At 34.4% G+C, this 13664-nt stretch overlaps 1 protein-coding gene across 2 annotated transcripts in view; it reads left to right on the top strand.

Annotated features, from left to right (window-relative positions):
* Positions 1 to 437: 437 nt before the first annotated feature.
* The window catches only part of slc44a4 (solute carrier family 44 member 4), a 29364-nt gene continuing 16137 nt past the window's right edge, over positions 438 to 13664 (top strand). For both annotated transcript variants that reach the window (XM_015376940.1, XM_015376939.1), the window contains exons 1-2: positions 438 to 636; positions 13545 to 13593. In XM_015376940.1, coding sequence (XP_015232426.1) covers positions 597 to 636; positions 13545 to 13593 — 89 coding nt within the window. In that variant the 5' untranslated portion in view covers positions 438 to 596. The remainder of the gene's footprint in view (positions 637 to 13544; positions 13594 to 13664) is intronic.

The raw sequence follows: 13664 nt of genomic DNA, 5'->3' as shown, positions 1-13664 counted from the left end.
CAGTGTAGAATGACCCTGAGGTTCTGGCACCTATCTGCTTTCGGCCCCCCTCAGTGATTATTGGTTATTGCCTGGCCACCCTTATGATAAATTTCTGGCTACGCTTCTGCAGGACACACAGTTGTATCACCCTTGTAATACCCATAGTAGTTAATGGCATATATGCTGAGATTTAAAAGAAATAAATCATACATTTTAACAAGCTCAACATTCTTGGTCAGGTGAAACAAAAAGCCCCGACCAAATTACTATTTATAGTGAATTTTGGGGAAGGACATTACAAAAGAAAAACAAAGAAGTCTGCTTTATTGACAGTAGTTAGTATGAAGCAAATATGAGGAGTGATGCCTCCCTTAATCTAAACGATCTATGGTGGAGCTCACAGGTGTGCATCCCTCCGCAGGTGCTTTCATGTCGTCACTGCGTGGCTAGAACTGCCAGGAAGCAAAAGATTTCCCCACTTAGTTACAATGCTCGGTGCGGACACAGCAGAGCTATTTTTAAAACAGTTTTAGCTTCTTTTTTTTGTACATTTTGCCCTTTTAATTGGAGCAGACATACAACTAAGAGCCGTTAGAGGGTGAGTTCGGAGGAAAATGGGGAAAAAGAAGGAGGACAGTCCGGACTCCGGCTACGGTGAGTCCGCTTTGCCCGTTAGTTTTCCCGGAGGCTCACTTCCAGAGCTAGCTTATTGAAGGTTACTCTAAACCAACGGTTATTTCTGTAAATGACTCCTAAAACCGTCCTTTGAATATATCTGCCCACTATAAATGCTCAAATTTTGATTTATTAAGTTTAACTTTTATCATTTAGTGAAATGTATTTGGGGACATTTATATGAGAGAGGAAAATTTTACTATTAGCTAAAGTTTAGCTAAATTAAATAACAGAAATGAATCTCAGTTGTCTTGTGGTATAGAAACAAGTTAAATATAAAATTATAATTTTATTATCATAAAATAGTAACTTACATGCAGCCAACGTAAAAATATTGACCCAATTAAATATTTCCAACTAACCTAAATTATTTAAGACTTTAATATCACTCTTTTTTTTCCTTTTTTTTTATTATATCCTTAATATCCACCATGCGTTTTAAATGTTGCTTTTAATTTTAAATATTTTATTACAGGATAAACACATTAAATGTTTAAAAATTGCTTCCTTTTTAAAAAAAATTATTTTTATTCGATCATGTTGTAATTTTTAAAATTTAAATAACTTTTAAAGAAGTTTATTGTATTATTGTTATTGTATTAGCATAACAGCAAAAGTTATTATTAAATAAGTTATTAGGTATTCAAAAGAGAGTTTACCTTTTGAAGCCATGAAAGTCTAAATTTTGATTTAAACTTTTGCTTTAGTTATTTACGAATTTTTACTCTAAATTATTATTTTCTGCTAGTCGAGCACTAGTAAATTGTAGGCTAGCTATTTTGTATCCCACTCATTCAAAAATACTCAAATATTAACTAAGTCCTCCATTGTTTTACCACAAAATCCTAAGCGACATCAAAGATGATGTAGTTTTTAGCCAAGTATTTTGGCTTCTTCTAGAGAGACTACATTTAAAACTGAATTCACAAATGAATCCATAAGTAGCAAACACTGTGCTTTGTTTAGTTAATTTTCTACAAATGCAATGCACCAATAACTGACTTAAAATTCACTTGACTGGATGCAATTTTCTTTAATACTGTATGAGTTGGACAGAAGCTTAAGCTTAGTAAAACTAGAAGTGATTAAGAAGAAAAACAAATTGTTGTCAAAGGTTATTTTGTGTTAAATTTACCTCAGAAACTAAAGCTTACATATAGAAGTGATGTTTTAGCTTTCTGTGTTTCAGTTGTCAGTGAGGAAAATTTAGGTTTTATCAATTTTTATATTGTTTTTTATTTTATTTTTTTTATGCTTGGTGACCTTGCTTACAGATATAATCTGAATCAGAAAACTGCGAGATTAAAATATAGTTATTTCTGTTTGTGTCATTCCAACTGTTCCTCACATCTATTATGAAATTCTAAGCCAAAACAAGTCCTTGGGCTACTATATAAAGCTTTGAACTCAATGCTAATTCTGACATTTTAAATTGAAAAAACTTCCTGGATGGGAAACGAAGCGTTTTCAAACTTGGAAACCAAATCCAGTGGATTATGTTTTAACTTTTTTGGAATGACTGTGACCTAGATGACTGGGAATCTTCACCAGCAGATTACAAAGTTATTACAACGCAAAATTATTACACTAGATGCTCTTTCTGTCACAGTCTGGATACAAACCCTGGTCCCCATCATTACAATCTAAGACTTCAAGAGCTTCACCATAGGGACTATAAGTGATAATAGTATAAAATGTGCATCTATAATATGTGAAAAAAGTTGAAACGGGTTGAAAAACAATATTGAAAATCTAGAAAATAATGGGTGATTATGAAACAATAAGACACAGAACAGTGGAAATAAATTTGTTCCAGTCAAATTTAAATAAAATAAACTCCGCTTCCCATTTATGCTGGCAAACATTTAGTTTATTTTAATCATGCACTGTGCAACCACAGCTAGGTTCTTGCACTGGAAGAGAGAGAAATAAAAAAAATATTTCTCAAGTTTAAACAGACTGATAATTAGTATTTATCTGATATTTATGCTTCAACTATGTTGGATCTTGAGGTCAGTGTCTGTGAGGAAATCTCAAAGTTTAGGATTCTGGCCTCTGGGAATGCTGCAGTAGATTTTCATTTCCAATTGGGAAAGTAAATGCAAAGTGGAATTAAAAAGAATGTAAAGTTATGCACCATCATTTGCATTTTCCCCCCAACGAGGTTTATGCAATAAATGCTTATTTGCTGTTTTAGCTTATATCGCAGAACATAAATGAATACATAACTTTGAAAGACATTGTATGGATAGCGCTGTGCTTGTTTTCGTTTTACCTTTTTCTTAAGGTAAGTTTAGATCTAAATTTGTAGATTTTCAGAGCCATGAAAAAAGGCCATTGCTGAATACTACAACACGTATTACAGTGTTTCTGTTGCTATGATTGTAACTTTTGAAATTTGAGAATATTATCTCATAGTCCGGCCAGGCCTTGTTTTTTTATTTTTCCATTTCAGAGAAAGGTCCCAAGTATACCTTTTGTTTTTTTTGATGGTCTTATAATAGGCACAAATTATAAAGTAAAACAATGCTGAAAGCTCCACAAAGAGAACCCTGAGGGGAAAAAGGTCCACTAGGCATTGGATCTTGTCTGTATTGTTAAGAACATAAGTTAGTTCTAACACTGCAGTCAACAAACCCTCCCTTGCAGGTAAACATCTGGGAGTGTTTAATGTATCTTCAAACAGCTTATTAAAATAGGACAGATTTGGATGTCGGGCTTGACCTAAAATAACACCAGCTCTGACAAATATGTCCTCTCTTCAACCACCTTTTTTATGTGAGTTTGAAATCTATCCTAATGGATGAAAATTGGTTTGAAACTTGTGTGGTAAGGAAGGAACAAATGGTACCACAAAACACCCAGATGCTTTACTTCGATGAAAGAGACATTTGTTTAAACAGTTTCTGTCCTTTGGAACCGTTTCCTGTTTAAGTCTTCCGTAGGCATAAACGGCTTTAAACAATTTCTTTGTTTGGGATTTTGACAATAAACCATTAAGCCAGAACCTTTGCTGAAACTGCTTGTTTGAGCAGAAAGGTTTTTTTTTTTTTTTTTAGCACAGCGTAGTTAATTTAGTTAATGATTCCACAAATGAAAAGTGGTCTATCTTTAGAAAAGTGAAGTTAAACCGAAGTAATGTAGAGTCTTAAAAAACAGCATTACAATATTTTATAATATTGCAAGCTAAATTACAATGTATTTAGTAGTTTTTTTATCATGAAAGACCAACACAAAGTAGTGAAGAAAACACACTAAATAGAGCCAGAACTAAAATTTCTAAAATAGCCATATTCATTACACTGTTCCGTTAAGGGATTAGTTAAAGTGAGAGAGTTAAGAAAATTTCCCACCTTCAGTTGCAAGCATTGTCATGCATTTGCAAAGGTTTGTTTAGAGGGGGTATTGCACTGTTTGAGAAGAAAATAAGCAGGAAGAAGATGATCCTCATTGTTGATTAGTCAGGAAAAATGTAGATCAATCATTCCCTTCTCTATAAATGAACACTTTACAACATGTCTACCCGTGTCATCCAACACCTTATTGTTGGATGACACGGGTAGACATGTCATCCAACAATAAGGAATTGAGATACAGTTTTTTCCTCGTTCCAAACCTCAAATGATCAAGTCTCACCTCTCTTTCTGTCTTCCTGCTGGTATGCATTCATACTACAAGGGAATTGCTGAGGGTTTGGAAAAACCTAACAAACTAAGACCGGCAGTAGTAGACCATTTCAGGGACTGGGACGGGTTTGACACCGACATGATCTACTCAAGAAACTAAACGTTTTTTGTAAAATCAATGTTAACACATGAGTATTTTTTTTTTCCTGTCCTGGTTACATATCTTCTTTCAGCCTGGTAAAGCTGAAGCTGTTTAACAAAGAAGAATTAGCATATATTTCACTCTCCAAATGTAGATAGCTGCTCGACACATAACCCAAACGACCTTCTACTTCACAGCTACAGTGGGAAGAACAAGTATTTCATTCACTGCTGATTTAGCAGGTTTTTACACTTGCACAGCATTTTGAAGTCTTACATTTGCATCAAAGGTATTCTTTAACTTTGACCTATGGAATATAAAATAAAATTCCAGAAAATAACCCTGTATAAATTTTAAGTGATTAATTAGCATTTTCTTAAATAACATTAGTATTTAAAATAGCAAAAAATATTTTCTTCCTTGCAATTACATATGTCAGATGCTTAGACTGCTGCAGGAATATCTGTATTCACAAAAAAAGGTTTTTGACCTAATTGATGCATTTAGTTTTTTTGATGTATAAATTACTTTCAATTACATATTATATTATGTAATGAAAATTAAAATTCATGACAAAAAAAATCAAACAATAGGATTTTCTTAATCTTTATTTAAGATTCTATCACTCACAGTAGAATTATTCCTATGATTAAAAATAAAAGATTTCCACACACTTTGCAAGTGAGACAACTTGCGAAATAGACAGTGTATCAAACGCTTGTTCTCTTCACTACTTTATGCTGTTCTGTCATATAAAATCTCAATAAAATGCACTTTCATTAGTAGCTGTGATAAAATGGGAACAGCTATCAGAGACTTTGCAAGCTATTATAAATCTGAACTGTTTTACAGAGAGTGGAATTATCTTTTTTTAGTTTGTTTTAAAATACTTAACATTTCTGTTGGTTATTATTATAAATTAGCAAAAAAGTAAAAAAAAGACAACTTTGTTTATATTTTTGGTCATTTATTATTTTTAAAATCGATTTAACTCTTTCTTATTCATTATATTTTTTTTTTTTTTTTTTTTTAAATAATATTACCCTTTAAGAACCAGTTGCCACTTCCTCAAAGACATTTCAAGGCCGTTGCTACACATAAAATATCTCTTCCAGTAAATGTTTGATCCTCCTACTGTTATATTCTGATTTTGGAAAGAGGATCAAAGTGCCGAAGGCTAATTTTAACATAAAATTACATAAACCCCCGTTTATGTCTCATTGTTTCTGTAAGCAAATGTCCTACCATCACCTGTATAGTTTGCTTTTGTTTTGTTTCAGTCCACTGAATAAGCTGAGCAGCCTTTTCTGCTTGGTTAATAGAAACAATGCAGGAAACCACAGCTATTCACACCAATCTAAGAGTGGAAATATGCCTGGCATCAATCTGAATTTTTCTAATGTTAAGTGTTTTTTAGATAGTCAGCTTTGTTAAAGAAACTGTCTTTATTGGAGCTTTCTTTTTAAAAAGAGTGCTCGACAAAGGCTACATCAAAGATAAGTCACCAGTGTCAGCTTTGCATGCATATAAATTACCCTTTTCCTGACCCATTGACCTTTATATGTCCTTGATGCAGGGTTGTTTTTCGTCAACGAAATTATTTTGTTGATGCTCCTTTTTTACATGATGATAACGAAAACTGACAAGCTTAACATGGAGCTTTGATGACGAAAACATGATGAGTCATGGGTGTGAGTTTTCCTTGATGGAACGGGACTAAATAAAAACATTAGCAGGTAGTCTTTCAGAAGTTTAAAATCCTTTATTGTGCTGTAACCTGCTAAGCTGTGCTGCTTCGTCCTGTTGTCTCGTCATGCCGCCGACCTAGCGTGCAGTGGTGCACATTCTGCACACACAGAATATCTAACCACAGATAGACCGTGGCAACATAATCGTGAAAATAATCTGAAATCGTCCGGTACTGTGCACCCAACTCTGACAAACTCTGCTCTTCCAGCTTTTCTATCTATTTGAATATTTAAACATTTAGTCAACATATTCTTGAAATTAGGTCCAGATTGCCAGGGCATTATAAGACAATTATGTAGGTTCACTTTGTATTCATTTTTATATCAAACCACTGAGCAGTGGTAACCAAGGGGCAAATTCTTAGAAATAAAGTAAAAATTGCCAAAATAGAAAGAAATATGTTTTTGTTCTTTGATTTTTTGGAGTAATGAAGATTTTATTGATCTGTGTGTAATGAATAATTCATAGTAGATCAGGAAGTGTTTGCTTTTTGTATATCTAAAACCATTACTTTATTGTAAATCATGTCAGCTTGTCTGTCAGCTACTTTAATCAATATGATGCCTTGAACTATTGGTGGTAATATTATTACAGTTGGTTTGCCGCTAAACAGAAGGGAAGAGAAATTCGCAGCGAGTGCACAGATCATTGCATGCAAGTAGAAGGAAGCACTTTTCCTCACTAATTCTGCAAAGAATGAGACCTGAGAGTGAAACATCTATATGCTTAATGCAAAGAAAAGATTAAAATAAAATTTCTATCGCAGTGTTGTTTGAAAATAATCGCCTTTTTCTTTTTGAGTTTTTACGGCACTAGTGGCTCGTTTTTCTGACAGTAGGCTGCCGGGAAAGGGGGTATGAGAGATGGGGAGAAACATGCGTCAAAGGACCATAGACCGGATTCGAACCCGGGTTGGCCACGTCGAGGACTAATGCCTCCATACATGGGTCATGCTCACTAACCACTGTGCGACCTGCACGCCCTAATAATAGCTATTTTTGATAGTTTTTATTTGAGCAAAACCATTAAGGCCTAGGTACTATTAACTGGAAGTGATCATAAGAGTAATTGACCGAGTGACGTTGAGGGATGTGAGGTTTAGATAGTGGGAGGTGCTCATCAGAAGTCCACCATAATCTTGATCCCTTTGAGTGGATTAAGCCCCATTCTGTTAGATCAGAACAATGACAAAGGTCTCACTTCCGAACTCGTGATATATGGACTGATCTGCTGAGGTGCAGCCTTTGGTTCAAATAATAAATTTTTTTTAGGAAAACATCTGTTTTAAATGTAATTTACCACATAAATGCTCATTGTGTTTTTGAGTTTTTTGTCATTATCCTTTAAATCATTTACTAACTGGGAATTGTTGGGGAGCGGCGGCCTGGTGGTTAGAGCATTGCACTCGAATTCTAGAGGTTCTGATTTCAAGCCCCACTCCCACGGACTGCCACTCTGGGTCCCTAAGCATGACCCTTAACCCTGACACTGCTCCTCAGGTGCCGCAAAATGGCAGCCCACTGCTCCCCAAAGGGATTGGTTAAATGCAGAGAGTGAATTTCATTGCTTTGTACTTGTGAGAGTGTAATGACAATAAAGTTCTATTCTATTCTAATACAGCATTTCATGCTTACCAGGAGCAAAGATGTCTATAGATCATAACTAGGTTCCTGTAGGTACCATGTTCATCTGTTCAAACATCATTAAAAATGTCAACTCATTGTTCAATAAGGAGACACGTTTTCTGTCCCAGAGCTCGAAGTGTTTTGGTGTGAAATGTGGGAATCGGTGCCATTATAACAAAAGGAAAATAGTTTGTCAATATACTCATGGTTCGAAGCTAGTCTTCATCCAGAGTAAAATAAGTCCGGAACCGAGATGGACTAAGAATAAGACGTGGTTGTCCTAAAAACACATAGATTACACTGATGAAGGCTATAAATGCGTTTAGGGACAAAGCTTTTGGAAACATGTCCTATTCTCTGGTGAAACTAAAATGAATGGCTGTTGTTTGCAAAATGAGCACGGCCACATTTAGAAAATGGATGAGCAACAATCTCAGATGAGTGTTTTTATTTGAGGTATGACTGGCACGATGTAGAATTTTCTTTATTGTTGGTTGTTTATTTTATTAAAGAATTTTTACAAACTCATTTATTTAAACACTAGTCAGCTGGTTTTATTAAATATAACGAATGTATAACAGAACCATGTGGTTTACGTTAACAGTTTGTTTTTCTCTTCAAAATAAAATTAAGGTATTAAAAGATCATCCCCAGTTTTAAGCAATACCGCATACTTCCATAACCTCAATTTAATATGTATTATGTATGTCTTATAGGTATAATATGTATATGTATGTATTTTGCTGCTAAGTAAAAGGAAGAGATTTCCTGCTACACGTCTGTTATCTATTTAGTATCACCTGGGGGATTGAGAAAATGCCACTGTTCTCAAATTTGTATGCCTTTTTTGTTATGACAACCTTTCAACAAACCTGGCCTCATCCCCCGTGGATATCTTATCAGTCATTAAGACTGAATATGGCCTTATTGTCCCAAAGTCTAACTATCACACAGATTTAATGTATTTTTTTTACTCTTCAAACACTTGTGTAACTTACATTTCAGTTATTTCCTCCTCAGCTAAGGTCAGGGATGAGTCATTTTTAGAAAAAGCTGTAAAATCTACATCAGTTTGTCTGAGATACAAAGTCCGCAGAATTTAAGGCTTTTACAGTGGTATAAAAACTACAATGTCTGTTTATGTGAATGACGTGGGGAAAAGGTTTTACAACAAGCTAGCATCATTGTTTACTCTGAAAACATGCCAGTGGGTTTACAGACTTGAAATCTGAAACTCAATGGAAGAGGTGCTTTGTTGGAGGTATTTTCACTACTTCCTTATTTTGCTCCTCAGGACAAATATGTGGTTAGTTGGACCAAGTCCTGCTTATTCTGTATGGTTTTTAAATTATTTATTATTTAATATCATCCTCCAAGTAGCTCATTCCTGGGCATGATATTGAAGCCATATATTCACAGTTCTTGGATTTTTCTTAGTTTTAGTTTATGTTGAGACATTAAACACGAACTGTTCTCATCCATTTGCACAGGTTCAACGTTTGAAAGATAAAACTTAGTTATGTGTACCATTTTTTTTTTTTTTTTTAAGTTTAAATTTCCAGGTTTTTAGTTGGAAATTTAAATGAACACTTTCCATAAAAGTTGTTTTTCCATGTATGGAAAGTTTTTAATTTTTTATTGAGCTTAGCCTTAAAATCCAAAATGGCTGCATTGTAGCTAAATGAAATTGTTGCTAGTAGGAACACATTTCTTTGTACTTTTGATTAAATATCTTAGTCTTTTTTTACCCAAACGATATTAAACTCCGTGACAAACTAGTTGCTTTAATATTAGGAACTTAAAAATGCAGAGGTTAACATTATCATAAGGTTAACTTTTTCTTAGTTATACGTTGCCAAAAAAAGCACTTTAGCTGGTCATTCCCAGATCCAAGTTTTTATCTCAGAGGAAAACAAAATGTTGCATAACCGGCCAGTATATTCCTATTTATCGAACTACTGCCAACATTTCTTACAACTGTACCACTGAATGCAGACGAAATGCCCCCAATGTGCTGCTGAAATGTGCCTCCACACTTAAATGTTATTTTACTTTAATGCATGGTGGAAATATAACTGTGAATATGTGTTGTGTTGCCCAGCTTTCAATTCTTTATAGAAATATTTTCAGGTTGGTCTCATCACCCATTAGATTGTAAGAAGTTAAAATAGAGGTAAGCAGAAAGCACCGTAGTTGGATCTATCCAATGTTACATAAGATTTATCCTATACTTTATTTCTGTACCATTCAGGAAATCGCTGGAGGAAGCAATTTTAAACAGACTGCTATAAAATCTTACTGATGTGTTTGTTTTAAGTTGTTGATTTTCCAGCAGTCAGACTGGTCACTGAGTACACAAATAAGCCAATCCCACTTTTTTCCAAACTTGGTTCGAAAAGACAAAGTACTTTGGTCTAATATCTTTCCCAGGTTTTATGTTTTCACCAAAACAGCCCTTTAAATGGACCGGTATACAACATAATAGATAAATCGCATTTGACAGAGACGATGTAAAAGTTCTGCGTAATAATTCTTACTGCACAGTGCAATGCATGACATGTTCCTCCATAGGCATCTAATTTTGCTTCTTCTCTCCAGACTTTTATTTTTGAACACTGAAAGTAAGATAATTTTTGTTGTTGTTGTTGCATTTGCATTTTTCAGTTTTCATGTTTTGTATTATTCAATTACATTTGTTTTTGTTTTGGCAGTGGAAGGTGTGTGTGAAGTCATGCTGTGCTATGCATTTTCTCACAGTTTTTACCTGTTTAGTTTTTTTTCTATGACAATAAAATAAACGTCTTTTCTTTTCCTCTCTTAGCTCATCGAGTTGGGATATGGTGGAGGTATCTCCTGACTTTTTAAGGGAAACAGTGGAAACAGCTGAATCAGAAAATTAAATGATAGTCAAACTACAGAGCAGATAATATCCAAAATGAGCAAAAGCATGTGCTTTAATAATAAAAAAGAAATGAATGGTCATAAAAGAAGTTGCGTTAATATGTATTTACACATTAACTTATTGATACAGATAGATATTCAGAGCTGTAAATATTACCCATGTTTCTGTAACATTTTAATTTTAAGGCATAAAAGCAGCAGTGCTTTAAGATTTCCACTTAAAGTATTGCTCAGAGGTACATAAACTGTAGCCAGTTCATTCCTACTGTAGCTACCAGACAAATGCCAAAGGTATTACAAGTACTCTAAAGGTGGCCCAAGTACAACCACTGGTACCTGTACTGCTGAGAACCTTTGACTTAATACAGCAGTCTCACACTCAGATCCTCCATGGCTGATGTCCTGCTGCTTTTAGATGTGTCCCTTGACCTACACAGCTGAATGTATTTGGCTGAAACGCATCACTGGCATGCAGTGTAGCTATACAGAACTCTGCTAATGGGCCCATATTAATGTCAGCTTTATTTAAGCAGAGATATATCTAAAGGTTGCAGGGCACTGAACCTTGAGGAATGGAGTTTAAGCCCACTGAACTTGAGGAAATATTAAAAAACCTTTTGTCCCCACTTAGTGACATTTATCAATCATTCTTCTGTCTGGTTTTTTCATTCTTTTTAAAATCTATTCATGCGTGGCTCCAGACTGTGGAAAAATCCCAAGACACCTGCTTGTAGTAGTGAATTTGAGGCGTTCTGGAGCTGTATGTTTTTTTCTGCGTCTAACTTCCTGGATCCTGTTTGAGTATTTGCATCCTACTCGATGCCTCTGGCACATCTCTGAAAGTGATGTTGACACAGCCCTTATTCAATCCTATTCAAATTACTCCCAGGGGAGATAATTATAGCCAAGAGCGGCAAGACACAATTGTTGTTGTTGAGCTTCCTGGAAAAATGTGGCTCCCTTTGGAAGAATAACTTCATCATGCCACTTTGCATGAATCACAGAAAATATAAATCTTTTGCTTGTATTGTTGTAAACAACACATCAAGGCAGTTTGTTCTTATAATTTTAATCTTATAATTTTGTTAATATTTTATTGTGAAAATGAAAAACAGGTCATGCTTGTATTTGATATAAGGATATATACACCATTCAGGTTCTACCTGCCCAACAGGGCAATCCTGTACATTACCCAGAATCAGAATACAGGGAAGAGCTTTTCACTTTGGATTTACTAAAACAGAACTTTCATATTCCTTCTGCTAAAACTACAATGTTTGCAAATCTCATTGATCTGTAAACTATAATGGATTCAAAGTTATTCAAATACAACCCTGTGCCAGAGCACAAAACATTACAACAGGACTATACTTTACTTCTGTAAAGTCGTTTCAGGAAGTAACAATGACACATCACTTCTCAGCAACATTGTCTGTTTGCTGCTATAGGCGCAGCTTGATTAATATTTAAAAGAAGTTATTTATTTTTGGTAATTAATTCAAAGTAAAACTCTGAATGGTATACTTTAAGTTTTTAATCTCTGTTGATTTGAAAAAATAAAAAGGGACAGTTAAAAAAAAGGTTACATAAGAACAATAAAACTGTTCTTTTAATACAGGATTGTTATGAATAGTGTTGTGAAAGACAGATGACAGTTTTCCACCATGCAGTCCCTGATGTTTTAACAAGGTGATTGACAAAGAAGCTGGCTGTTTGAAAGAGTTTTCTTCAAAGATCTGAAGGAAAAATTGCAGTGAAAAAAGGTGTGAATGTAACATAAATAACTTACGGTTGAAAAAAAAAACAAATTGGGGCAGAACCTGAGGGGTGGACTGAGGTTGGAATAAAAACTACAAGAGTCAGACAGATGTATGCAGGACATGGATTACAGCAGTCATATTCCCCGTGTTCACCCATCCTAAGCCTGGAAACAATGTCAGAGACGTCTTACTTGGGTTAAGGGGAGTAAAAAAAAACTTTTAATAAATATCTAGGCAGCCTTAATCTGCATGTTACACTACACTTATGCATTTATCCATGTAAAATGAGCATCAAAAATCTATGAAGTGCTGTAGAATACATGGGCTTACTTTTAAGTGGAATGTTTTGGGGGGGTTTTTCTGAAAAATTGCATGATTTCCAGCTATATGCCATAATCACCAATACAGAAAGAGAAAAAAAAAAAACGTTTTAAAAAAAAAAGTAACACTGAGGGCTGAATCTATAATGCATGCAATTAAATTGCCAAAGCATCAAATACGGAAGGTCCCAGAGTTATAACACCTCTTCTTCTCTAGTGTCCTGATCAAGATGGATAAAAAAACAGGGAAATAAAACGGAAGCAAAGTGTGAACACAACCACCACCATAAAGGTTAATTAAGTAATGTTTTTTTCCCTGTGGAATCATTTGGAAATAATAAGAGGGGTAAATGTTTGTAGGTAGATTTTTTTTTTCAGTTTTCATTGCAGAGACTAAAGACCTAACATGATGCGTTTACCTTGAGAAGATTAACTAGATATCATAAAAAGTGTGCTATAGACATCAGGTTAGAGATGAATAGCCTTTCTGCAATGTCCTTTACAGGTTTTACTCATTTGCACAGTAATTCATTAACCTTAAAGACACAAGGAAATGCATTCCTAACAAGAAGCAACAGGAAGTTTCCTTCTATTTTTTGTATGTCTGTCTGTGGATACTGATAAATATCTGCCCTACATTTCTATCTGTTTTCTTAATGGGATTGAAAGTAAATTATGTCTAAACTACTACTGTTTGCTTGATAATAAGACCATAAACAGTGACGTCCACTCATTAATCTTAAATAACTATTTTGCACTCCTAGGGGAGCCTGCCCAGTTTGACCCAAACTTCAATGGACCTATACGCAAAAGGTGCAACTTCATCATATTTATATTTGTGTATATATATATATATATATATATATATATATATATATATATAT

This window comes from Cyprinodon variegatus, unplaced genomic scaffold (genome assembly GCF_000732505.1).
Source record: "Cyprinodon variegatus isolate N-32 unplaced genomic scaffold, C_variegatus-1.0 Scaffold144, whole genome shotgun sequence".
NCBI classification, from domain to species: Eukaryota; Metazoa; Chordata; class Actinopteri; order Cyprinodontiformes; family Cyprinodontidae; genus Cyprinodon; species Cyprinodon variegatus.
Note: the sequence above shows the minus strand (reverse complement) of the source record. Positions and strands in the feature narration are given on the sequence as shown.